This window comes from Mycteria americana, chromosome 1, assembly GCF_035582795.1.
Source record: "Mycteria americana isolate JAX WOST 10 ecotype Jacksonville Zoo and Gardens chromosome 1, USCA_MyAme_1.0, whole genome shotgun sequence".
Lineage (NCBI taxonomy): Eukaryota > Metazoa > Chordata > Aves > Ciconiiformes > Ciconiidae > Mycteria > Mycteria americana.
The window spans coordinates 122,352,646-122,380,105 of NC_134365.1; the positions used below are offsets into that span (position 1 = coordinate 122,352,646).

The 27,460-nt window shown below is 39.3% G+C and overlaps 2 protein-coding genes across 5 annotated transcripts in view; both read right to left on the reverse strand.

The window, feature by feature from the left end:
- Positions 1 to 7,392: 7,392 nt before the first annotated feature.
- On the reverse strand, positions 7,393 to 17,135 carry PSMG1 (proteasome assembly chaperone 1). 2 transcript variants are annotated; one of them, XM_075518694.1, is made up of 7 exons: positions 16,427 to 17,131; positions 16,125 to 16,234; positions 14,526 to 14,677; positions 14,076 to 14,138; positions 11,360 to 11,558; positions 10,311 to 10,447; positions 7,393 to 9,230 (listed from the first exon to the last, which is right to left on the reverse strand). In XM_075518694.1, exons 1-7 carry the CDS (start codon positions 16,555 to 16,557, stop codon positions 9,156 to 9,158), a joined length of 867 nt encoding a protein of 288 aa, XP_075374809.1. In that variant the 5' UTR covers positions 16,558 to 17,131; the 3' UTR covers positions 7,393 to 9,155. The 2 variants fall into 2 exon arrangements, with proteins under 2 accessions (XP_075374809.1, XP_075374817.1); XM_075518702.1 differs by lacking the exon at positions 16,125 to 16,234 and having other exon boundaries at positions 16,427 to 17,135.
- A 1,646-nt stretch (positions 17,136 to 18,781) lies between these two features.
- BRWD1 (bromodomain and WD repeat domain containing 1) overlaps positions 18,782 to 27,460 on the reverse strand; it is a 61,105-nt gene continuing 52,426 nt past the window's right edge. Inside the window, exon 41 of one of the 3 annotated variants that reach the window (XM_075518715.1) lies at positions 18,782 to 21,132. In XM_075518715.1, the coding sequence (XP_075374830.1) occupies positions 19,988 to 21,132 (1,145 nt within the window). In that variant the 3' untranslated portion in view covers positions 18,782 to 19,987. The remainder of the gene's footprint in view (positions 21,133 to 27,460) is intronic. The other 2 variants (XM_075518726.1, XM_075518735.1) reach the window with 2 other exon arrangements.

The window sequence follows — 27,460 nt, forward strand, 5'->3', positions numbered from 1 at the left end:
ATATCCCCCCCCCTTCCTTCTTCTTCCCCAGGTTTATATGCTGAGCATGACGCCATATGGTATGGAATAGCCCTTTGGCCAGCTTGGGTCAGCTGTCCTGGCTGTGTGTGTCCCCCCCCAACTTCTTGTGCACCCCCAGCCTCCTCGCTGGTGGGGTGGGGTGAGAAGCAGAAAAGGCCTTGACTCTGTGTAAGCACTGCTCAGCAGTAACTAAAAAAATCCCTGTGGTATCAGCACTGTTTTCAGCACAAATCCAAAACACAGCCCCATGCTAGCTACTGTGAAGAAAATTAACTCTATCCCAGCCAAAACCAGCACAGTTTGCCTCTTGCCAGCAAGGTTTTCATTTCTGGCTCTCAAGTTCTAACCAAAAGGATAATTTTTCAATCATCAGAGAATGGGTTTGACACACAGGATTTAGTGCCCCATAATTATGTCTTTAAGGTCAGAGAGTTGAAGTGTACTAAAAAAAAAAAATAAAAAAGAAATCTGGGCTAGAAAAATAACAGCTGAGGAAGTTGCTGGAACAAAATATAAAAGGCTTTTTATCTTTTAAACACTCAAATAATTTTGTCCAACTGCAGTAACGACTGAAACTTTTTTTCATCTCATTTTGAGCACACCTTTAAAACAAACCACAACAATGGACGAAGCTTCCTGCATCCACTTCCTGGTATGAACCATTCTAATTCTTTGAAATGAATATGTTTTGGGTTATTTTTGTAAGGGTAATGTTTAATATCTGTTCTCCAGCGTGTAAATGTGTAGAATACATCGAAGATTTAACATCTGCTACAAATAATTTTACAGAGGATCTCAAGTTCTCTATTTTAAGATTATTAGGTTATTGTACAGGTGGCCAAATTATTAAAATATGGTTTAAATTCAACACATGCATTTTCATAACATGTATTGGATTTCAAAGTCTGGAAGCCACATGTCAACACTAGAAAACACAAGGCTGGCTTGCTGGAAGTTCAAACATTAAAGGCCACTTTCAAAACATTACAGACTTGCTATGCAGCATCCCAGCTGTGGCAGCAGGCTGCTCTGCAGAAACACTTAGCAGCATCCCCTAGGTAGAGGCGATGTAAAAAGTTAAGGCAAGCTACTTTCCTTTCAGACAAGTGACAGTTTCTATGAGCATTACAGCATTACTTTCTCTACCCCATACTGATTTAAGTCCAGACCTTTACCAACTGATCTTAATTTGAACGTCTAACTTGAAGCGCACGCTGCAAGTGTAATGCAGAGTGAAAACGGAGACGTACAAAGTCAAACAACTGCTTTTGATCCTGTGTCTTTGTTCGTAAAGTACTGTCAAAGCTAAATGAGGAAAAGCTAAATAAATGTGATATTAAAGAGCCCTACTTACTCTTACTGAGTAAGACTCAGTATTTATTCCTATTTTGAGTGAGTTGCTTCTTAATAAATGAACAGGAACGTCTTGCCTGATGCACTGACGTGGTGCAGAGCTCTGGAGACGTAGCTGGGGAATTTCAGTCCTGGCTGGAAGGAAGTACATGGTTCACACCAGCATGTGCAACATGGAAACCCACTTCTGCAGCCTGTGGTTTTACTGGGCTGCTCTGAAGACCACAGAAAGTGGTTTTTAGCACAGGAACTTTTGCACCTTCTTTGGGGGAAGCACTAGCTATACCGCTGCAACAGAAAAGAGTTGCCTTACTCAAGTACCGCTGTCCCATGGTGTAGAAGTGGATGCCGTTACCTCGAGAAGCACCCTACAGCACCACCTGAGCTCCTTGGGTGTGAGATCTCAGCTAGCGTATCTGCTGTTTTACTTCCTAGGAGCCGCGTGTGTCTTCGTGCTTTCAGGCGATCTCTGCGAAGGCACGATCCGCAATCAGGAAAGGGAATAGCACATGTGCGAAGGGGAGCTGGGATGATACTTGGTGAAGGGGGAGCCTCATGCTGCGGGCCCACCTGCTGTGAGCCATCCCGTTCATAAATGTTTTATTTTCCAGCACACATAATTCTGAGCACATTCAGAGTAACCACATCAAGTACAGGACTCTTACTGCTTTAAGTAGAATAATGTCAGACAAAGCTGAGCCTGAATCAGAACAGAGTCAAAAACCATCTCAGAACTGAGCCAATATGAAATTTGATCTCCAGCATTGAATTGTAGAAATATTTCCGTCCAGATTTTTTTTAAAGACAATTATTAAATTAATTGAAAAAGTTAGTTAAAACCTAAAATTTATACAAGCCTTAGAAAGCAGGATCGCCACGACTGAGCACCACAGAACAAACCAGCCCTGCAGTTTTGATTATCTGACCTCTCAGTTACCTCCATATTGGGATGCTCAGAAAAGCAAATAATAGGATCATTGTCCAGTAGGACACAAAACAGAGCATTCGCAGTTAGAGCCAACAAAATCTTCAATGAAAATTATGCTAGACAAACCTGCACCATCCAGAATTTCTTTACTTGCCAGACAGGGTGTCAGCTGGGAACTGTGGGGATTCATACTTGGTTTTTACTCATAAGCTCTCTGCAACAAGCCTTGTAGGAGATGAAGTAAGGATAGAAAACATGCTTACCACAACACTTGGGTGTAAGTCTATTTCTAAAAACCCCACAGATTGAATTATTTGTTGAAAAACCCTACTAAATTTCAATAGTTGTTAAAAGTAAATATTCCTCACATACACTCTCTTACAGCTCATAGAGAAGTTGGAAGAACATAAAAAGTAAAAACTATAAGGGCAGGGGCTGAACTGCCTTTTCTGCTGAATCCACTATTGCAGAGCATCTCCTCACACATGGCACTACAAGGTTATCTCAAGTGTGCTTGCTTCTTGCCACTTGGAAAAAAACCCCAACAACCTGATGGAGCTACGTTGGGGACTCTTAATTCTGGTTTCAGGTTGAAGAGTTTTGCATCAGCACTTTCTAAGTAATGAACAAAAGAACTGCTTGTTTCTGACAGCATCCGCAGGGTTTCTTGCAAGTGTCCTCCAGGGTTTAAGGGTGGAAATAGCCAGGCACAGTATTTTGTACTTGCTCGCTGTGCTTATTCTGCACAAAAAATATCTTTTTCAATCCAATTTGGAAGCAAGTTAAGCAGAGCAGCACAAAGGCATTCTTTGTGACCTGCGAGAATGTTACTCAGGCCAGCAGGGAATAGCTAACCCACCTTACGACCTACTTTTATTTCACAACAACCATCTCAAAACCTAATTTTATAGGATGGTCAGTGCTAAGGTTTTCTCTACTGTGCTCTCACCTTTCCATACTGGCTGCCTCTGTTCTCATACAACCTTCCACCTACAACCTTTCTACCCACAGGTTTGTTTGGGTTTTTTTTTTAAGCAAGGCTGTACATTCACCATTCATCTGTTCAGTAATCAAATTGCTGCCTTTAGTGATTGTGACTCTATTTTGTTCATTCCCCCTTTTGTTAATTCCCTATGAAGCAGCAGATTGGCTTTAAAGTCTATAGAGCTGACGGAAAAAAGACGGCTTTCATTTCAGTAGACCATGAAAAGGGATCCAAGTCCAAATCAGACCTAACAGAAGAATTCAAATATCAATCCGGAACATAAGAAATACAGTGGTTTTACAAAATCACAGAATTGTATAGGTAAGATCATCGAGTCCAACCGTAAACCTAACACTGCCAAGACCACCACTACACCATGTCCCTAAGCAGCTCATCCAAACGTCTTTTAAATACCTCCAGGGATGGTGACTCAACCACTTCCCTGGGCAGCCTCTTCCAGTGCTTGATAACCCTTTCAGTGAAGAAAAATTTCCTAATATCCAGTCTAAACCTCCCCTGGCGCAACTTGAGGCCATTTCCTCTCGTCCTATCGAGAGGATAGCCTATGCCTATGAAAGCCTATACTTTAGCCTATGACAGCACACTGTAATCCTCTTATTAAAACACAGGGGAAGGACCTATGGTCTTTCCAGTAAATGCTTATGTTAAAAAACTGCCCTTTGAAGGTACATCACCATTCTTACAAAACATTTTCTACTTTAAAGCAATTACCCAGGCAAGTACATAACTTCCAATACAAAGAGCATTTAAACATTTGGTTACACAGTTATTTGAAAGTAAAAAAACTTGAGACTATAGCCTGCCATTCAACCTTTAACTTTCTTCCACATACATACTGTTCGGGGTCTATGGTGTTCCCCCCTCATTAAAGACATCTCAGGATACCTTGCTATCAAAGAGAAACAAGTGCTTTGCATTTTTATCCCCGAAAGTTAATGGTTTCCCACAGTATTTATTGTATGGAATTCTCAAGTACTTTCACTCATCAGCTATTGGAGGATATCTATGAACAGCATCTCAGTGTGTTTCCTATAAAGTAAGAAAGTCTTACCTCAAAGGTCTGATCTCACTCGGCTAGACAGAGGTGCACATTACTGTTGGTTGCTGTTACGTGCAGCAGCTGTCAAAACTTTTAGTCTAAAATATTTAAAGGGAAAAAAATGGAGATCTGACTGCACTGAAAAAAATCATTAATCTCTCCTACTTTCATTTCATTCTTAGCTCATTTAGATTTTTCAATGTTTTAGACACAAACCAGAACATTTAAAAAAAATCAGAAAGAACATCTGAGGTTGAAGAAAATGCTTGCCTTTTTTAAGAATCTTTTTCATTACCTGCAACATTTCAAACATTTTCAAGTTTCACTATAATAATTCTATTTCTACTTTCAGCATCCTGATTCACCTTTGTTCTTTCAACTCATCTTGCAAGCGCTCAGCAAGTAATGTTCCAGGTACCTCAGCTTGTTCACCCACAAAATATACAGATACCAGCTGCATGTCAAATTGTCATTTACAGGGCTTGCCTAGCATTACTAAGGAAACTCTTGCCTGAAGTTGAGGCAGAAACAAATTCCTCCTTTATGGGCCATTAGAGTACTCACATGCCTCAGTTATCACACTCTCCAACATGGAGGAGAAACGAAACCAGCAATCTCATCCTGAGCTTCCTCCCCTCCACGTTGTCATAATTGCGCACTGCCCTTTAGCAGGGTAACTTTATCTGGGAAAAAGCACCTAACATTGTAATTAAAGATGCAAATGTCTACAGGCATTGGGTGCGGACTGAATTAAAGTTTGCAGGGCAAACTTCCAGGATTTTCCTAAGTTTTGCCTACTTGACTGCCCAAATGTTTTAATACATTTTTTGGCCTAGAAATTGTAAAATTACATGTCATAAGTGAGGCTCTTCCCCTGAGGCTTTGGCAACAAAGCAGTTTGCAGGGTGGAGCCTAAGATATTTGCTGCCTGTATAAGAAAGCTGAAGTCCAGGAAGACTTAAATTATTTGCTAGAGCCATGCAGTAAGATGAGGAGGCCTTCAGACAGGGGGAAGAGACATGCATCATGGGCTGGCCTCAATGATGGACTGACGAAAGAATAAAGCTCTTTTCTACCTCATCTCTGTTGTGCAGTGGGAACACAGAGGTACATGAAAAAGGTTCAGGGAGCACGTTACTGGCTAGGAGGCAGGCAGTCACTGAAAGCAACCTTTGGGACATGAGCTCCAACATCCCCTGCTTTAGTGCCACAAAAGGCTTGGGCTGCAACAGGTACACTGGGGCTCATGCTTTTGTGCACAGTACCAGTGTTTCTGCTGATGGCACACAGAAGGAGAAATTGTGCAGGAATAACTGGTACATCATGTCAAATCCACAAGCAACATAATGGGACAGAGAAGTGCTCAGGAAGCAGAGCAGGGAATAATGTCGTCATGCTGGATTTTCCAAAGACTGCAAGAATTTTATTACTAGAGAGTCATTGTTCTGTATGTGACCACAGCAACCATAGGGAAAATGAAAGCAGAATAGCAGCAATATTGCTGTTTTGGGCAAACGTGGAGGTTTTGTAACAAATTAAAATAAACCCCAGATTTCCTGGCTTGGACATTACCTTCTAATCATGTCTGCACAGTCCTGTACTCATACACCTGTGACCTGAACTGCACAGACACCAACATGTTACAAGCCAAAAGCTAAGGAGCCTCATTAAAGAGCACTGTGATTCCAGGACTTAAGAATTAGGTCAGGCACATCACCTTTGAGTCAGAGCCTTCGAGGACAGAAAGAACACATCTGCCTACCAAATATATTCTGCAGCATGATAAAGCAGATTAGACTTGAGAAGAGGCTGTGTCCTTGGTTTGGAAGACAACATTCTTTAGTGGAAGACAGCTTGGTGTTATCCAAGAAAAAAAAAAAGGGTGATTTGAAAACTGGAAGAACACTCTTCCAGTCTAATAGTTTACTCTGTCAGGTTTCATTATTTGCATTTAGCCCAATACCATAAGGAAACAAGTCTTATACAATCACATTTCAGACATGCAGGCAAGAATGCACTTCTTCCCCCAAAGCTTTTGAAGCCATCTGCCACATTTGACAAAAGTGTTTTAAGTTTACATGGTCCTACAAGTATTACAAAAACTAGCAGCTGTTAGAAACAAAGAAAACCTTATTGCAGGCTCTTACTAGATACTGGAGAGTTTAGGAAAAAAAAACACAAACAACTTAGCAATGTTCAAATATGAAAAAATCTTCAGCCAATGCTCACATCCTATGAGATACTCGGGCATCATTAGTTCTGATGCTTCCAGAACTATTTGTTTTAAGGGGGGAATATGAGCTACTTCGTACATCAAATTATGGAAAAAGATAGAAGGAATTTTAAATTAAAATATCTTCTTTCACTGCCCTATAGTACTTACTGCGTACTGGAAAAGGTTGACATTTCAAATTTATACAGCATCATCCAACTGACACTGATGAGGGAGAGCCTTATATATATGGTGTGCACATGCGCTGGCCTATATAGTTTCACACCAGGGAGAACTACTACTGCACAAGGCTTGACCTCATCTGTAATGTGGATCACAGAAATATGCCTGGATACACAGGGTGAAACCACTAGCTCAATAGTATCCAACAGAAAAAGCACCGTATCCTACATAAACATTTCCAGCTATGGAGAGCTATCACACTCTTTGAGGCAAGAATAATTAGCCCTTGGAGCATTCTGCCAATACACCAGTTTTCAGTTTTTCTAATTTCATCTTCCAAGTTGCTAGTGTGTTTTGTTTGCCACTTTCATTCAAGGTGTTTAAGAGTATTCTCACACCTCAGGTAGTAAAAACTGAATTATACTTCAATGGAGAACTGTTTTGAAACACTGCAAACTGCATGGGTGATAAAACCAATACTAGAAGTATATTTGCAGTTCCTATAAGAGCCTGCATATTTGTTATTAAAGATATTTCTTGTCATGTACTTTATTTATTATGAATCAAACATGTTCAGTACGCAAGTAAGTAAATGGTGCAGCCAACGTGCAACTCTTTCAGAGCAACAGAATGAATTCTCAGGTCAGATCTCGCATACAAACAGGTTTTAATTAAAATGCTGCACAGAAATGGAAAAAAAACCCAGAAGGAACCACGTCCTGCACTTCATGCTTCAGAGTTTGTTCCAAAATACAGCACCACTTAAAGCAACAGTTGCTTGCTTATCTGTAATTATATTAACAGAAATTTAAATCAATGTCTTAACTAATATGCAACTTGATATCCACATCAAGAATATTCTACTGCTGTTAAAACTGTGATACAGCATGCAGTTAAAAATTTCCAAAACCAGAAGTTGTAGTGGGCCTGCTGAAGCCAGGGGTTACTTGCTTCAGTGGTTGTTGACTAAGCTGACCACTTTCAATCCTGAATGGATGATAGTTCTGTTAAAGGAATGCATTGTTCAAAAACGCCCACTGGGCGTCCAGTGCAAGACGAAGTTAAACTTAAACTTTACGTTTAAAGTAACTTTTTGTAAAGTTACTTTACAAAAGTAAAACTTTTGTTCCAAAAGGATAAGCTACATGCAATTTAAACATCTCTGTGCAGTGACAAACCAGCGAATTACTTGGTTGCAACAGAAATACTATCTTTAACACCATTTTCTTAAACAAAATGTTAAATTAAACAGAGGATATATACAAGTCAGAACTGCATGCCAAATGCAATATTTTAAATACACTGCTGAAGTTGTTACCAACTTTCAGAGAATTTTTTGAGACACACTTTAAAACCTAAACTTTTACTTTCCTCTAAAAATCACATACTCTGCATAAGAGATCTTGTACTATTCCTACTGTTGCCAGCAATTTAGAGTTTAAAAGTGGATAGATTAAATCAGTTTGCCCTGGCAAATCCAGCTGAAGTAACTTGCGAGCCTACCACCCTCTTTCACTGGGAGAGGATCCCACCGTTGTGAGGGATCTGACAGCAGGGAATGCTCCTGTGCCTCCATGGCTCCTGGTCAAGGTCTGAAGCTGAAACTGCCAACAAGGGCGAGCTCTCAGCAAGGCACTGCAAATGGGAGCTGCAGTATCTGAATGTAGGCACATCTCTCTTCCTGCCAGATCTGCAGGCAGCAGCATCCTGAACACCTGTGACGATCTACTCAGTGATTCCAAGTCACAGCCCTTCCATGTAGTTCAAAACAGTCCACATTCCTGCCTTCTACTAATTTTTAAAGCAATCTTAAGATTATTTTCCACTAGTAAGTCTTTTAAAGGTATTTACCATACTTTTCTTACTACATTTTGTATCAACACATATAAAAAAAAAAAAAGTATGTGCACACATACATATATATGTATCATTCATACATACACACACACAAAATAATATATATTCATGTAAATAAAAAGATGCAGAGCATACTTCCTCCATCACGGACAAATCTTTAAAGAGTACTGAATATTAGGAAAACTTTTGTGTCTCAAAATAAAGTAAAAAATAGGTGCTCTCATTACATATAGACAGAATTCCTTAACTGCATTTCCTCTTTTACATATAAAAGGTATACATTTAGATAAGACAATCCCTTCAGGAGGAGAAAAAGAAGTTGCTTTTCATACTCAAGGCATCTTTCCTAAAATCGCTCCAGAAGAAAGTCTCCCAAGCCATGCAGAAGAAATGTATGTGTTTGTAGTGATGAATTTGAAAGTAACAAAAATGAGTGCAGAAGTAAAAATCTACTGGAATTTATTCCACTTTTAAGGAAACAACTACAATTCCAAAATGTCCTCTACGGAAGAAACTGGAGTTTACGAAAGTGCAGTCTGTGTCATAAATGTCCTCTTTAGATATAGATATTATTGTGAGTTTCATTGGTTGTCAGTAACTTCTTCAAAATCTTTGTGCTTTCAGATACATCCTAGGAAAAGGAAGAGATGATCAGCATTAACTACATTGCTGGTAACAAAACAACAAAAAAGCCTCACTGTCCTCTATTCCAATTTTTATTACTCTGAATATCAGTTTGATTAAAATGTTAACTGTGAGCAAAACTCAGGTCTTCCAAATGAAGGTATCCAGAGACCTGGTAAAAGCTCCAAATGAATTTGCAGTTCAACCATAGAACGGGATTTGTTAATTTGCATTCCTCCTCGCTTGTATATGAGAGCAATATGCATATTTGCTGTTGTTTTCCTTCAGAGTTTAAACATTTACGTACTAGTCTGTTAGGCTTATTTAGCAGACCAGTATAAGCTGTAATGAAAACTAACTTGCAATTCCCACATTTAAAGCTGAAATAAATACTTCGGTACACACAACCCTCTTCTGTCATTTAAATGTAAGTTCAATTGGCAAAACTGAGGGAAGTGTTTTGAACCAACTATACTTCAAGTAAAACCATTTCAGAAAGAAGCAAAACATTCACTTTAGTAGCTATAATGCCATGATTTCAGAGCTGCTTGATCAGTGCAAAACTGTTAAGAATCATCTTTAGAAATTGTCTTTTAATGCCAGAAAGAAGTTATAGGTCAAAATAAATTTCCTAAGAAGCTTTCACATATTGCACAAGACAGGTAGATTCAGAGCTAGAACAGAGCCATCTTGCATATGAATGTAGAATGGTACAAAAAATAAATATATTTAAAGGTTTTAACATGAGACACCTCCACAGAAAAGTGCAGCTTAAACAATCACAAGAAATTACTCCCTGATATACTAATACCACTACAAAAGTTCGAAAAGTCAAAATGAAGTTTTGAGGGCAGCTATAGATTCATTATTTCTAAGCAACTTATAAACAGATGTAAATGGTTCCAGCAGGTACTATACCAGAAATCATTGTCCTCTGTCAATAAATTCTGTACATGTCTATACATGACATACATCAGCCTTTTCAGGTGGAATCCTCACAGGGGCACATCAACAGCAGAATGCAAGAGATGAAAGACAGACCAAAATAGACCAAACCTCCCATTAATTTTTAAATATGAAATCTTACCTTGACTAAACTCTTTAGGATTTTAGAAGAAAGCAGAGGCTTGAACGCTTCAATTGTAACTGTGTCCAGTTTGATGACATCAGTGTAGCACTGATACAACACTGCAGGAATCTGCCATACTTGACAATAACTCAAAACTAAATACAAGTCAAAAGAAAATGTGTGTTACATTCAGCAGAGAAGGAATCTCAGTTCTGTGTATAAAACCACATTTGTACTGGCCAAAACTTCAAAAGCATGAAAGTTTACAAATTAACTACTCAGGATCCTGACTGCTAGACCAGCCATCCCTCACTCCTCAGGTACACAAGAAAATAAACCACCAAAAATTAGTAAAATGCAGTTGGTATTTCTTCCTGGCAAATACTTTAACTGGAAACTGTATATTATTGGTAAACAAAAATACTATGAGCTTCTGTAAAACAAAACAAAACAAAAGCCCAAAAACCAACCAAACATAAAAACTCAAAACAAAGTGCAAAGAAGATAAACTTACTCTAGAAAAATCATCCACTTTTAGCTCCTGCCAGACAAGTTTTTCCTCATGATGCTACCACTAATTTGGTACTCTATAGTGAAAAGCCTTGGGTGTTTATTACATTACATAATAAAACTGAATCTAACTTTTACATGAGGTCGATCAGTAGCACTGTGAAACCTACTTTACCTGTAATATGCAGAAAGGACTTTATGAGCCTCAGTTTGGATGCTCAGATGAAAATAACTCTTAATAAAACACATTTAGTTCATAAGTAAAATGCCCAGAAACCCCAATATACAATACACTTTATGAGGCTATACTGAAGAATTTGCTAGTACTTATGTTCCGCACATAAGGGGTAAAAGGATTTGTGGGTGGTTTTGAAATTTGTCCCTGTTTTACAAGGCAACATGCAAGATGTCAAACTGTTAGGAATTAATTTTCAAAAAACTAACTTGTTCGCCAGTTCACACACTTAAGTAAAAATTCTAATTGCAATGGGATGCTCTTCAAAGTGAATTTTGTGTTGCCACCAGCAGCCTTGCAAATAATTGGAATTGCAAAATACCAGCAGCAGGAAGATCTCGCACAATGTTAGGTTGTTCCAGCAGTGGGCAGCAGACCTGCTCTTTGAATTCTTTTGTCTTCAGGGCTTTCAGAAATGGAGATGGAAGTGTTAAAGTGGATTCCTGAGTTTTATAATCAGCTACAGGACACGTTGAAAGAATGGTTACTTGCAAGCTCTCCTTTCGCATACAGCCAAAAACCTGAAATAAAAATGTTACTACATAAGCAAAATTTATCTTCTCACAATAATAGCGTAAAAACACAAAGATTCATTTCAATTTCAGTGCAGATGGCAAACGGCAGTTTAATTCAGGTTTGCAGGACTAACTAAAATTTGAATCACAACCTTCAGGTAGAAATTTCACGTGCATTGTTCTTGGGATGGAGATAAAAAGACCAAAAGAACAGCTAATGTATTTACCAAGTCTATTGATTTTCTTGAGAGGCTTTAGGTTTTCAGCACTTTCTATTCACCTGCAAATATATTAAGACTTACTATTTTTACTAATAGTGACTGTAGAAAGAAAAAGGACTCCAAATAAAACCACGCTGCTTATGACAGGAAGGCAGCTTGCTAAGCTGCAAGACATTCGAAATTGAAATCGTGCTCCCCAGATGTTCTGCAGTATTTTAAAAGAGTCTTCATTTTGAATACTCAGATTTTATTTAATTATATTCAAGTTGACTTGAGAATTGAGAAAGAGAACCTTAACTTTTCCACAGTTTCCCTCAAATTCAAAGAAACAAATTTCAAAAACATTGTACCAAACAAACTTTTGGATCCATTGCACGCTGTCACAAAACACCAACATGCTGCACAGCCTTCCATTGTTTTTAAAGAACGTATGTCAAAATGAGGAGAAGCACAATAAACCTTGTGCCCTCCCTTTACACTGTCCTGTTCAGATTTATGATCAATAAGGAAATAGGGAATTTGGTAAACACTACAGAAACTTCCCTGTTTCTGTGTACGGTACCAATCACAGAAGGGAAGCTGACTGTTCCCTTGCATCAATGTGTTACCGCTGTAATATAAAACTGACATAACTTCTCAGAAGCACACATATTTTCAATTTACAGTATATTTACTTTGTTGGAAACACTGGCTGGTGTGCATTACTGTGAAACTTTAGTCTGTATGTTCTCATTTTGTCAGAGATCACTTACTGAGAAAACATACAGAAGTAAAAATCTGACTCGTAGTGACTGTGAAGATGCCCAGTGAATCAGAATTTATGAAGCATACGGAATAGGTTCTGTAACTCACACTAAAAGCAGAAGATTACCAGCACAACGTTTCTGCTGTACATTTAAAAATACCAATAAACATGAGGTCTAAAAATATTCTAGAACATTGACTTGATATAACTGCACACTCCTACTGTTCATGAAAACCCACATTTGAATTAACACATATGCGCAAACAGCTGGAAAAACACAAATGGGGAAGACGACAAAACCACAGTCATCTTTCTTTTGTAATCCCAGTTTAAATGAAGTGCAAGAATGCGTGGAATACAGCAAAACCATCATGTTTTCGGTCTTGGGGTTTCTAAACTTCGAAGTGAACCATTACCCCCCAGCAAAGCAAATTAAACTCTTCAACAAGCCAAGCAACCACAAAAGGCTAGTTTTCCACAAACTTGGGTCTGAAAACCCTGTAACATTCAGGGAAGTTACCCTGGTTTTCCATCCTCTTTGCCTTCTCATAATCTCTCTGGCTCCCTCACACCGAGATGCTCGTATGGTTCTCCCTCGCAACCAAGTAATCCTTCTCACTCGCTGGCTAGGCCACCTGGCAGGCTAGACTGAGCAGGTATCACTCAGCTCAGGCTGAGGACTTGCCCTCAGTGGACACACCGCTTTTTATCTCACTCTTTGTATCTCTAGCCACAGCCTTACACAGCTTCAGCGTAACGTAATAGCTTTAGAATCTCTGCTTGTTCATCAGATCAGCAGAGATTTAAAGGAAGGTAGGTTAGAAGACAGACAGCAAGACAAAATAAGCCATACTTCCTTGGGGCTAAGCAGTGACCCAAATCCATGAAGAAAATCAACAGCCAGAACATTCCCCCCTGGCTTTATCTTACTAAAATCAACACGGTATTTGGAGGGACCTGAATGACCCAGCAGCATTCGTGTACCTGAATGATGCCGGGGTAAGGCACTTCGCATACTAAGTCTATGAACAAATACATAGTTCACATAGGGACACATACTGCTCTGGAAGCACCTTCCTTCAGCGTTCCTCCTTGTGAAAGGAACACAACACACCCATTAGTAAAGATACGATCCATCATGAGTTTCACAACAGGTTTGTCTAGTGATCATTTGACAGCTGTACAAATGCAGTAATGTTATTATTTTTTAAGGAAGGATCCTCCCAGAGCTGAAATAAGCCATAGAAAATTTAAGCCAAACAGGAAAAAGGCTTGGAAAGTAAAGGGCAACAAAATTGAAACTGTCCAAAAGGAATTGCCCAAAGTTGGTAAGTTACAGCAGATAAAACTGGAAGCATCCAGAAAGAAATTTCACAGACTCTGCAGACAGTAAATTTGTTCATTTGCTGAATATTTAAGAAAAGAAAGCCACAGGGAAAACAGTTATTTACAATGCTGTCATGTTTAGAATATCAGAGAGAAAGAGGCATTTATACTAAGTTGAAGATCCCTACCCCTAAGATTTCATTGCTCAATTTGTTGTCTTGCCAGTTTTACCTTTTCAAGCCACTGGAACTGTTGATCCTCAGCAACGTAGCAACTACACTGGCACAACAAAACCTTAAAAAAAAAAAAAAAAAGTTGCGTAAGCAAGTGCTTTAAAGAGCACAACAACAGCTCATAATCACATGTAAAGATGATGTGACTGCAACCAACAACTTGTTCAGTTTTCTTGGACTTCTTCAACCCTATTTCAACAAGAATTTTTCATTCACAACTGATGTGAATCAATCAGGCTGTCATACATCTTATTTATACTGAACTTCGCATGCCAGAACTTCAAAGAGTTTTAGTGAGCATAACGACCCTTCAGATTTTGGATGAGATTAATCCAGAATACTGCAGCCTTAATGCTCTGTTTGCCCTGGGCAGGGTAGGGGGTGGATGAAGGTTGCTCTCTTTTTCAGAAAGCTAAAATATAGAGAAATTCATGCATAAGTCACTTACTGTCGGATCTGATATTAATCGGTAGAACAAACAGAAAGAATCTGTCGGGAGGACCTTTGTTGTGTTGGATGTTCGACACCACTCATTCCACAGCTTCACAACTCCAACTACTTCCCAACATACAGAATCCAGAATAAAAGACGACAGAAAAGCTGCAAAAAACAATAAATACTGTTAATTTATAAAGAATAAAGTCTCTGTTCCACAAATAAATACTGAACTGAATCACATTATTTCTTTACAATCTCAATTTAAAAAAAAAAGTAGTTAACTTATTTTTATTGACATACATTTATTGACCAAATCCAGCAAAGATCAAGAATGTGAATAACCTCATCGAATCCAGCAAAGATCAAGAATGTGAGTAACCTCACCGTATCAAGACTTAAAAGATAAAGAGCAGTTCTACATATAGAAATCCCTAACATCAAAAACATGTATTCTTAGGAATTGTATCACTACGGTCAACTTTGATTTCTTTCGTATACACTAAGGATGTAAATATTAAGTCTCTGATACTTCTTGACATACCAGATATAACAGATTTCTCAAAAAAAAAAAAAAAAAAAAAAATCACTGAACCAGCAAGGCAGAACTATTACACTGGCTCTAGGAAGCCGACACATGCATGACTCTGCAAGAGTATGCATGACTTAGTGGCAAAAAGAGATGCTAAATCAAATGTTCATAAATCAAATTCCTGTCAAAAGTTATGTTCAACAGAAGACAGATCTAAAATATCTATAACTACTTTTCAAGGAAAAACCTGAACAAAGAAAAAACAAGTTAGTAAAGTTAATTTAGATATCTAAATGTGACCTAAATGTAAAGAAGACTTAAAACTTCTTTATATCCACAGGGAAGCAGCTATTAAAAAACTCAAGACCTTAATAAGTGTGTGCAGGAAGGGGAGAGGGTGTTTCAAGACTCTAGGCCTAATGAGTAAATAACCACCCTAAAAGAGGGCATTTTGAACAAGTGAGGAATTAGAATGTGAAAAAGGGACTGACTACTCAAGAAAAAAAGTAAAAAAACCACCACCTCATTGTTCATTAGAAATTTTAAAAATTACATCTTATTGACCCATAATTTTACATCTTTGACAGATCCCTATTTCAAAACACTATAGACTGCACTGAGCAACTTGCTACCATCAGAAGGAAACTTTTGCCAATTAACAAACAGTCCAGGAGAGTCTACCAAAGTCAGATAAAGGAAAAGGGGGGTTGTCCCAACTAAAATCCAAAACCAAAACATACTTCGCTTCTGCCCTTTAACTGAAAATGTATCATTTTACCATGATGTGACAGGAAGAATAAGCAGCTGTTACAAAAGCTGTGTTTTACACGTACAGACTAACCTTGGCGTTCTCTGGACAGCTCAGCTGCCTCAGCGTTAAAACTCCGCTCCCTAAATGAAGAGCTGGACACCCTTAAGGACCATTCTTACAGCAGAGACCAACGTTAAAATAGAATATGGCAAAGGGATTGTCCTGGCACACTTTCTTCCAACCTCCTGCCTTCTCAAATTTAGCCAACAGCAAAGGAACAGCAGCATTTTAGTCTCAGAGGGTTTGTTGTTGCAGCTTGCACCACCTACCTGCAGCGTTGTGTCCTATCGCCACTATAAATTTAGAGCACACAAACGGCTCGGCGGCAGAGCTTTCCGTAGACGCGCCCGACTTCAAGGTCCAGAGGACGTCGATCTCCCTGGCAAAAGAGGCCGAGGGAAGTGGTGCTGCGCTCCCCCTACCCTACCCTACCCGGCCCAGGCCCCGGCCCCGGCCGCCCCTGGCGGTCCGTCGCGGGGGAGGCCGCACCACAGCGGCGAGGAGAGCGGCCGGGGTGCCCCGTGGGGCTGTGCCCGCCGCCCTCCCCCCCCCCCCCCCCCCCTCCCGCTACCTTTTCTTCTCCAGCTCCCTGCGGATCTCCCGGTCCTCGGGCGTCTCCTCGCGGGCCTCCTCCGCCCACTCCTCATCGTCCACGCCAGCGCGGGACGGCGCCACCACCACCTCCCCGAAGAAGGTCGCCATCGCTGCCGCCCCGCCACGCAGCGCGCCTGCGCGCCGAGTCACTCTGGTTCGCCGGCACCACCCAGTTCCGCTCCGCCTGGTGACGCTCTGGCCCCGCACACCACAGAGCGGGCCCCGGAGGCTTCACCGGCGGCTGCAACCGCGGCCCGGCCGCCCGAAACGGCCGCTTCTACCGCCGGGCCCCCAGAGAAGGCCCGCCCGGCGGCGGGGGGGCCTGCTGCGGCCTCCCTCCCTGCTGCAGCCCCCCTCCCGCTGCACGGCCTCTCCCGGCCTTGCACCGCCCTCAGCGCAGGCCTCGTCCCTCCGGCGCAGCCTGCGATGCCGCCGTGCCAGCCACCGGCGGCTCCGCTTTACGGGGCAGCGGCGGCGGCGAAGTCTCGGAAGAAGAGCGGGGCGAAGGCGAGGGAGCCGCAGCAGGGAGGGCGCAGGCCCCGCCGGTTCGGCACAGCCTACCTCGGCTTGTCTACCTTACTCAGAACGGAGCAGCCCAGAGCGGAACCCGGCCCGGCCCCTGCCTGCGCTGCGGGGCGGAGGGCTGGCGGGGCGGCCGGGGCATTCCACACGGCCGGTACGGCATACCTGGGCAGAAACCCAAATACAGCGAGGCCGAACATACCAGGCGTGTGCAAATAAAAGTACAGTGACGTTACAGTTTTACGTATAGATTTACTGTGGTCCACTTCTACATGTACATCATAGGAGTTTTTAATACTAAAGAATTTGATTCTTCTACGCATTTGTCTTGCACTTTTAGTATTTTCCTGTGTTCACAGTGCCTGTTCGCCATCCCAGACTCGCGTCCTGCTTTTAAAAAAACAAACACACCTTCCCTCCCCCCAATCCCACATCTTACAAATGCATCGCATTAAGCAGGTTTAAATAAAGATACTACTGTCATAGGTCTACTAGATCACTTCACTTCCCTGAGTACAGCTAGACCAAATAAAGAATGTTGAAGGATTAAAGTTACCAGGAAGATGAAAAAACTGCTCTCTGCAAGCCTTAGAAGAGCCAGTTCTGTTAAGAGTAAGCATGCTCATTTAAATAAATTAAAAAAAAAAAATCGAACTGTTAGAGGGTGAAAGTCCCTTTCCGGTTTAATCCTTACTCCTCATACTGGCTCTTTGGAACCCATCTGTATGTATAAAATTAGTAAATACAAAACAGCATTTGCTTTGCTCATAAAGTGTTATGGTCCCTAAGCCAGTAATTCCCTCTCGGATATATAAATACAGGGGCCAGAACCTTCTCCCAGCTTTCAGGGATCAGCATGAACATGCAGTGCGTGAGTGCGGTATGACAGAGAATACAGCATCTGAAAAAGGGCGAGAAAGAAAAGCATCTTTTTAAATCTAAGCCCGAATTAGAAATACAAACCTACCAGCCCAATTTTAGCTGTTTAAACTTAAGATTAATAAAAACTCTGACGTTCACTTAAGAGCTATTATACCAGTATTTATTCCTATACTGGAGGTTATACTCCATAGAACATTGATCATCAGCAGCTGCTGAACAACGCATTCAGTTTATGGGTAATATAAAAATACCAGTTGACTTACTCTCTTTTAACAAAGCTGCCCCTAAAAGATAAACAAAGCCACCTCGAAGTTTCATCACTAAACACAACTGTGTTCATATTTTAGAAACCAACTTAAAGAATTCAGATAAACATGTATCTTGAATTTACAAAATTCTACCGTATCATATTAAGGACTATGCTCTAAATAAAGAAAATTCCTGGGGCAAGAATGATAGAAAATAGGTTATTTTTGGACTTCATATAGAAGTTTTAAGGAAAAAAAAAAGTATTTCTCTATACCGAGATAGCATTCTAGGTACAAAAACGATGTCATGGTAAATATACCTTTTGGCACATAAGGTCAGCGACATTGTTGGAGAAATGGTTCTGACTGACTGCTGGTAGGCAGCGTGTCAGACTCCCTTCTCCATTACTTCACTTCCATTTGTACAAGCAGTTCTGGCATTAATGACTGTGATTATGCAGATGCACTAACTTCCTTTTTCCCCCCCCAAAACCCCTTCCATATGCTACTACCAGCCCAATCTGCTGGAAAACTAATTCACAAACTTGCTATTTCAGTTAAAATGAGCCAGGTTAGGATAAATCTAATATTCTAATGTTATCTGCTATTGAACAACAAGATCAGGAATCACTAAGTCTTACTAAGTGTGAGAAAGGGAACCAGCAGAGCAGAGGGAGGAAACTGGAGTGGAGAGTGGGGAAGGGGCGGAGATCACCAAGCGCCTGGTGTTGGACTGAAGGCAGCGACGGTGGGGCTGCTGCCAGCACAGCTCTAGGGAAAAGCAAGGTAAGAGCTCAGAAGTGGTATGCGTTCTCGTAGTTGATACACAGCCAACCAAGAATTTACACATTTTCCCTGGAGACATTTTCTCCTATCTTCTATGCAAGAATTATTTCTTGTCAACAACAGCCAAACATTTCAAAAACAGGAGATGTACTGCAATAATCAGAAACCGATAAGGTTTAATCAATGAGAAGTCTAACATTAAAGCACTTAAAAGTTTAAATATGGAAGAACAACAGAAATGTAGCAAAAAGGTCTGGAATGTAAGAATCCTGCACCTCAAGCTTTTTACGCATAAAGAAAACAGAACAAGTGTTTTGTTTGTTTTTCTATTTTATAAAGAAAACACACAAAAACCCTTAGGCCCAAGAGTTCACCTGCATTTCATATTCTTAAGTTTACAGTATAGAAGTCACATTAATGATGATAGTACTACCTGTCAGCATAAAACCCTCTCTTCACCAGCACCAACATGCCTTTTTAATTGGCAAATATGCTTTTTCACTGGTAACTGGTTCCAGTTGCATGTTATCAATAATGGAAGTACAGAACATTTAACATCTGTACCAATACAAGTTGTAAAGTTATTAGCCTAGTGACCGTTCATTACTTTTTTGATGCAATGCTAGCATCTGCCAGATTTTTATAGTGTACAGTATTATTTATAAGCCTGTTACTATTGTATATGATTTCATACAGCATTAGAGATGTTTGAAATCTGTTCTTGAATGTTGTATGACCTAGGTAGTATTCCATTGCAGCACCCATAACAATAATACTCAACATACTGCTATTAACCTGTTGCGCAGTGTTTTAACATTTTTTTACTCTTGTTATATGTAATAAAATACCAGTAAAGACAAAAAATTGCCCCTATAATGAGGCACATTTTGGCATCTGTGCTAAATGCTGCTACATGGGCAGGCAAGTGCAAGTCAAAATATGAAAAGGAGAAAGTCATCATCTAATCACATTCATAACTTTTTCATAGAAAAATATAAATATATTCCCTGAAATGTAGGACAAAGAAGAGCCAGCATCCATCATGAGTTCTAGTGCTATTACCATAAAAAAAAAAAGTGGGCTGGCTTTTCCTTTTAAGGTTACGTTTCGCAATCTACATCATCTAAACCTCTGTCATCGTCATCATCGTCACAATCGTCATATCTCACAGTCCGCCTACCGCCATTCCGAGTTCTTATCTTAGAACGCCGATTAGCTCTTCTGTATTTGGTGTAATCCAAATCTTCAGAGTCATTTTCTTGGTTAGGTTTCCAACGTTTCCTTCGCTGGGGTCTTCTGGAAGGCTTAGGTGAGCAGGAATTGGTAATTTCTTTTCTAACAGTTTCTGATTTCCTTTTCCTCTTTCTTGTTTCTGTGGCATCACTATAGATACTGTTATCAGTTCCAGAGTCTGAGTCTGAAGAACAATTGAAACTGGCTTTTGAACTTCCTGCAGTCCCAAGTGCTTCCACATTCTCTGATACTGAGCTTTTTTCATCTTTCTTCCCCCCTGTTTCAGATTCTGCTGTTTCTTTGAGGTCATCCAATTTTGATCTTTTGAAAGAAGCTCTTCTCTCTTTATTTGATACTTCTCTGATATTTTTAGTTTTGTGTTTAGCTAAGTCAGAATCTACCTCCTCTTCAGAGTTGCTCGTATGATGGTTGTGGGCTGAAGTTGACTGACTACAACTTCCCCAGTTTCTCCCATTTTCCATCTTGTGGTTTGTGGAATTCTCCTCTGAAGAGTCGTACTTGAGATTTTTAAGAGCTGCAGCACAGACCGTTTTGTGTGTCTGCTTGTGGTTATCATTCTGCTTTTGAGTCACTTTTATCTCTGCTTCAGATTGTGTTTTTTCATTCTCAGACTCACTAACGTATTTTCTTTTAGGAGCAGATGATTCGGGGCAGGAAAGTTTTTTTCTGCTAGAAAGCTGTTCTTTCTCATTCTCAGACTTTAAGCAAGCATCTGTCTCCGAGTTGCCGATCAGTTTCTTCCTGGATGCTGCAGACACATTGCCATGAAGCTGCCTTCTGTTCTTTTTTACTGTGTAAACACTTTCTGAGCTTGATAATTCTTCCTTTGTATCGCTCATTATCTTAATCTTATTAGCTGCCAAAGTGGCACATCTGCGTGGATTTTTCTTCTCAGTCACATTAGACAGCTTTATGTGTTTCTTGTAGTTAATGATACATGTCCTACTCCTGAGCACTTTTGCACTTTGTCCAGTCTCCTCAGATGCTGATGCTACAAAATAAAGATTTAAAAGTTTTTTAATAAAACTTAACATTCCCAAAATAATTAGTTTATTAAGCACAAACACTACCACCTTTAATAAAATACACAAAAGTATTTTTTTGTTTAATTTCAACTGTTACGTGGAATTTACCTTAAGCTTTTACTAAAAATACAGTCAGCCAGTCCCAGGCATACTTTTAACTCTCGGGATTACTCTTTTGCTTTGAGATAATGAAAGGGTTTGAAAGTAACATTCTTTAGCATCACTCTAGTAATTATCTTAGAAATTACAAATTACCTAACTTAGCAAACAAATGCTTTCATATTACTAATGCTTCTATCATTAGAAGCTATCATTTTCCTTACTAGAATGACCTTTCAAAATTAATTATTACACATTTTAGATATTTTTTTCTAAAAAAGGGATGATAATATTTTGTGTAGACACAAGCCCCGGATGGATTTCACAATTTTAGAATTGTTTCACATACACAGGAAACATTTAAACAGTTCAGTTCCTTAGCAACTTAAACAGTAAGATTGCTTCTAACAGTGAATCTTCATTCAGTATTTTTATTTTTAATATAGCACTTGCTTCTTACATTGGGTTTTAAAAAATCTTCAGTCAGTAAATAATGTGAATGATGCTACGAAGCTCAATGGTTTAAACTTTTACCTTCTAAATAAAACAGAATTACTCACAGGTATCAATAAAAATTAAGAGCAGAAGTTCTTGAAGTAAATTAATTTGCACAGACTTGATTAAAAAAATCCCTAATTTTGCTATTTTAGCAGAAATGTGTTTTGCAAAGTTAGTTTTCCCAAGATTGTTATCCATCTCCATATTTCTTTGTAGCTGTTTCTGATTTTATGAGCGAAATGGATAAAAATGTGCTCCATTAAAGCCCCTACATTATATTAGCCTATTATTCCCTGATAACAGTCAATTTTATTCTAGCTTAAACTCATTGTTTGCTTACAGAATCATCAAAAGTAGAGGGAAAAATCATGGCAGCTGCTGTATATTTGCAGAACGCTAGGCAACTAAATATTTTTTCAAGTAGAAGTTTAGGGAAATGAGTTTATAGAGGGCATGCTCTCTCATCTTCCTTTACAGAGGGATGAAACAAGCTTGTCTTGCTAACTTTGTTTTAACTGTCTGAATGCTAATGGCCAAATACCTTCTGGGAATGACAGTCACACGAATGACAGCCACATAGACATGGGAACACTAGCCTGAGACTTAAAACCGAGTAAGGTTTTCAGTTCCTTGCTCCTTCTGGCTGGCTTAACCAGAAGTGTTAACACTGCAAGGTATTTGTAGTCTCTTGTTCCCCAATTCCTCACCTGTGAAGTAAGGACAGGGCAACATTTTCCCTAAATTCTGACAAGAATAAATGCAATGAAGATGCATTATAGAACGTTAAAAAAAAAAAAAAAAAAAAGAAGTTATGGGACACAAATTCAAATGTCCAGCTTGAGTACCAGTATTAGAAATCTCTTCAGATACCAAATCTGAAGATTCCCCTACGCCTGCTTTGAGCTACACTCGCATTCTCAAAGAGCAGTTTGGAAATGTGGAAAAGACTGCCCAGCCTTAATGCTGAGTGCTAACTTAATCCCCTTTGGTCATCTGAAGAAATAAATGGTTAAAACTTAAAGACAGTTTTAAAGTTTCCAACTTTCCTGCAACTATTCCAAGAAAGGCAGCTAAAAAGAAGAAAAATGAATGCCCGCAGTGATTTTAGCCAGTTTTTCACAGAGGTAGGTGCTTAGGTGTTTATAGATGCATGTTTTGAGAAAAATAGCCTTTATCATAATAAACAGATTCTATTTTCAAAGTTTCAGCAGCTAATTCATAGGATGGAATGCAAGACTAAAGGATAAAGGAGTCCAGCCTTTCTGCAACACACTGCCAGAATATTAAATCTATACTTTGCATACAAAATCTTAAATTGGGAGCAAATTTGTAAAAAGATAATCTTGGTTTTTTTTAATTAAAGCTTTAATTAAAGCTTCATGAAAATACACAATGAACACCCTGAATTAAATGCTGCAAAGGGACAAACAGATTGCACAGGCGGGAAGAGGGAGGATTAAACAAACTCCACTACCCACAAAAACTGGGAGAGCATTTAAAAGAAAGGCACCAAGATATGAAGGCCTTGTCCACCAAGTTTACCATTGTGACGACCTGTCCTGGAGTTCATGCCATCAAACTCTAAACCTGGAAGTCCAGGCTGCAAGACTGGGTAGGAATATCCAGCCGTACCTCCAGTCAGCTAATCTGCAGGGTGTACTACTGTCCACAAAGTATTTCCCAACCCCACCAGCTACACAATTTATGTAAAACCTTTGCTTTAGGGTTTGGGTTTTTTTTAATATAGACAAAAACATTCTATATACCTATAATACATATTATATAAAATAATATACATTACACTACTATATAGACTATGTTTTATATATTAAAATATACTATATTTTACATGTAGTATGTATATATATTATAAATATATTTTAAAAAATAACCAAAGCAACGTTTCCACATAAATTGCTTAGCTGGTTAATTGCATAGTATATATGTAGCTTTTTATATATATATATTTATTTATTTGAAAATAGATATTATATGAATACATATGTGCCTATATGTATGTATTTATATAAAAGCATGCATATACTCCAGCAGTACCTAACGATAACTTTTAGAAGTACAAACAAGTTTAGCTTCCTATTTACAGTTAACTATCAGCCTCTTCAGAAAAGAGCAATACATGCATCACTTTGGCAAACCACAGTGAACTAGGCTGTACTAATAGCACATCTGTTGTTGCATCTATTGACTGTTGAGGAGAAAAAGTGAGCTAGAAAGGGTATCTACTAATTTAAAAATAATTCTGTGACTACCTGCAGTAATATCCCAAATTAGATTAAAGATTACATAAACTGAAATGGAAAATAAATATTGTGTTTTACAGTAACCATTGTCCAAAGCTAGCTATCAGTTCATATATAGGACAACTAATGTTTCAACAAAACAGGGGGAATAACTCACAACGTAAAGAAAACTAAATGCCTGAAAGTTACCTGCCTACAAGGAACACCGTATAGGACAATGATATATTCCCCTTTCCCATGAAAGAAGTCTCAGACTTGGCCCTATGTCTTTAACCATCCTGGTTCTGGACACACTGGAAACATAACATCAAGGTTTTTACCAAGTTAACAGTATACTGAGCCCTCTTGGCAGATGACTGTGCAATGAGACCCAAACAATGCAAGTATTCATTACTGTATTTTATCCTTACTGACTTTTAAAGAGTGTATTTCATGGCCTTGTAGAAATTTAGTGATACTCGCTCTTGCCCCTTACTTACCTTAAGAATTTCCTTTAGACGAGGTCTCTTAATTTAATTTAAGAATTTTAAAAGAGCATCAGCTTAAAAGTTTTGGTAACACAAAAAATTGACATTCTGCTGTGTGTGCACCTCAACATTTGGGTAGTTATATGGGGCAGGGGATGTTAAACATTTGGTACAAAAGTAAGACTGTTCCATAATAAATCAGCCCTCTTAAAGCAAAAAGGTGGATATCAAAGTAAAAAATACACTGGTTTTTTTTCTTACCGATTCTCATTAAAACTTTTGGTAATGTTGTTATGATCATTAAGCAAATGCAGCCCTCGGCAACTAACTGATAATAGATATTGATACTTGCCAATGTCTAGCACCAACTGCACATGGAAAACAATGCTGAGTTTGCTTTTATGATCGGCAGTTTTACCTAGTGGATGAACACTGATTACTAAAGCAGCTATGGCCAAAGTAAAAGGATGAGAATTAACAAAAAAAAAAGAAATAATCCAAGAAGTTTAAGAGACAAAATGTGACTAAGAGGAATTTTGTGCCAAGTTAGAGCTGGAAGACAAATTAACATTTCACACCCATGGGCATAAAAGGTACAATACAGCAGAAGCTACAGTTTAACCAGTGTTAAAGAATTGGCAAGGAGAGAAACCAGATTTTCATCAAGCTTTAAATCACTACAATATAAACAGTTAAAACATCCACGTTATATTCAAGGGACAAACTAAAGAGACCAAAAGCTCAATGTTGGCTACCCAGTGTGACAGCTTCTACATATTTCACAGGAAATGTTTACACGAGAACTGTAAGGAAAGTTTTAAGAATTAACCAGTCTTGTCTTCCTCCTTAAAAATGAGATGTTAGACAAGCTTGATAAGGGAAAGGTTACCAATTGCCTACTCCAAAAGCTACAAATTCCCACTAGATGAAGTATTTGTACAAATACCTTCCCTTTTTGCTATATTAAAAGTTTCTTCAAATCTTCTCAAAGTAATGGTACAAGTCTCCAAAAAAACCCCCAGAAAGTTTTATATTTGACTCAGGAGTTTTGACATATGAAGCACATTCAAGTAAGATTTTCAATTCTATAAAGCTATTAAAAGATTCCCCCCCCCCCCCCCCCCAATTTTCTTAAGTTTTAGAAAGCAACTATGGCAACATAGTTCTGACAAGTCTAGAGTTCAAGAGCCGATTACAGAACTCAGCAGCTCTTTACTGCTGCTCCTCAGGTCCATCTGGCATCCTTTCACATTGCTAATGTTAAAACATTAAGAAACGTTTTCAGTATGTTTAGCAGCTATAAATACTAAGACCTTTTTAGTACAAAAGAAGTAAGTATTCCTTGTGGAAAACCATTTTAAGAGAATCATTTTCTTATCAATATTCTTAAACCGCTGCATTACAAAGTGTGTATCAAAGCCACTACCTGAGAGCACAAAAATGTGAATCAAACTCACAAGGCTATTAAAAATTTACTCAGTCTGGAAGAAAAAGATATATGCTGTCAAAAATAATCCTTTCCCCCACCTTATTTTTTGGCAAGGCAGCACTGAATGCTGGAAAGGAAGCAGCCCGGACACAGAAAGATTTTACTCTTTTATAATGCAGTACTGAAGATGGCTTTTTCTTTTCTCAATTGCCAAATTAAGTGATGTAGGAAGTAACTGAAAACACTGATAGGAATTTTTGCTCCAAAACATGACAGTCTTCAACTCTGACCGAATATTATGTGAACCAGAAAAGTTTAATTCTGTTTAGTATGCTTGCTATGGAAAACAACCAGCCAGCCCCCTTGACCTTGAGTACCTTTGTTTCTTTAATTCCCCTAAAGCCTTTTGGTAACTATTTGCAGGGCACTAAATTCCTGTAAACTCGGGTGTTGAGGCTAAACAATGCAGACTGCTTTGTTTGAGGGAGATGGGTGAAGAAGTGTGACGGATGCACTCGACCCCTTAACCAAACTAGCGGTAGTTGGTACAGGCTCCAAAGGAGGTAAAGGCCTGAGCTGTAGCCAGGCCAAGAACTCCTCTAGTTTCAACCTGTTCTCTGAAAACCCACAAAGGAACAGAGTGACACAGTAAACATCAATACATATGAGTTTGGAACACCGATCATGCGATTAATGCATAAATAACAGGTGGCTTTTCCAAAACTCATTTATCAAAAACCAAAGAAAGTTGTGGGTACGAGGAGCCTTATGCCTACCTTTCCATCACGTGTGATTTGACTATGAGCCAACCGCTTCATCCCATAGCTATGACAGCCTATGTGAGCCTTCTTTGAGCTCTCCCTGCTAGGCAGTGTGGCTGCATGGTGGTGATCTCCCCTTGAGCTGGGACACCTCTCAAGGTTGATCCTCAAGGCAGAGAGACCTTTTACCAACAGCAGATCGTTGGACGAGCCCGATTTGAGCTCCCCCTGAATTGCAGCTGGACTGCACACCAGGTGACTCTCCCCTTGAGCAGGGATGCCTCTCAAGGTTTGAGATTCCTCCCTCACCTGAGACTCAGAGATCCTTCCTTGCCCGAGGCAGAGAGATCCCTTACTCCTCAACACTGAGGAATTCCTTGCCGCAACAGATCCTTGGTAAGTGACTAATAGCTTGTTAAACTTCATAAGTTTTGCTAACTCAATTTTCCTTTGTATGTTTCTTCCATGCAGTAATTAATGAAGTGAACCTTGCCATCAAACTTATTGAACCTTAGTAAACCACTGTCAAACTTTGTTAAATTCCATCGAATCTATTGAACTCTTGTCAAATTTTTACCTCAGTAAAACATACTGCCCCTTCTCTCTTTTGAGTGAGGTACATTCCACTCATCCATGACAAACTGGTGTAGTTGGCAGGATTCTACATCAGGATCCGTGACAGAAAGACAGCTGGGAAACATTAGTCTTTGCACCATAATAATAAAACAAAAGCTATACAATGAAGTCTTGAAAAGAAAAAGAAATGCTATGTAAAAGTG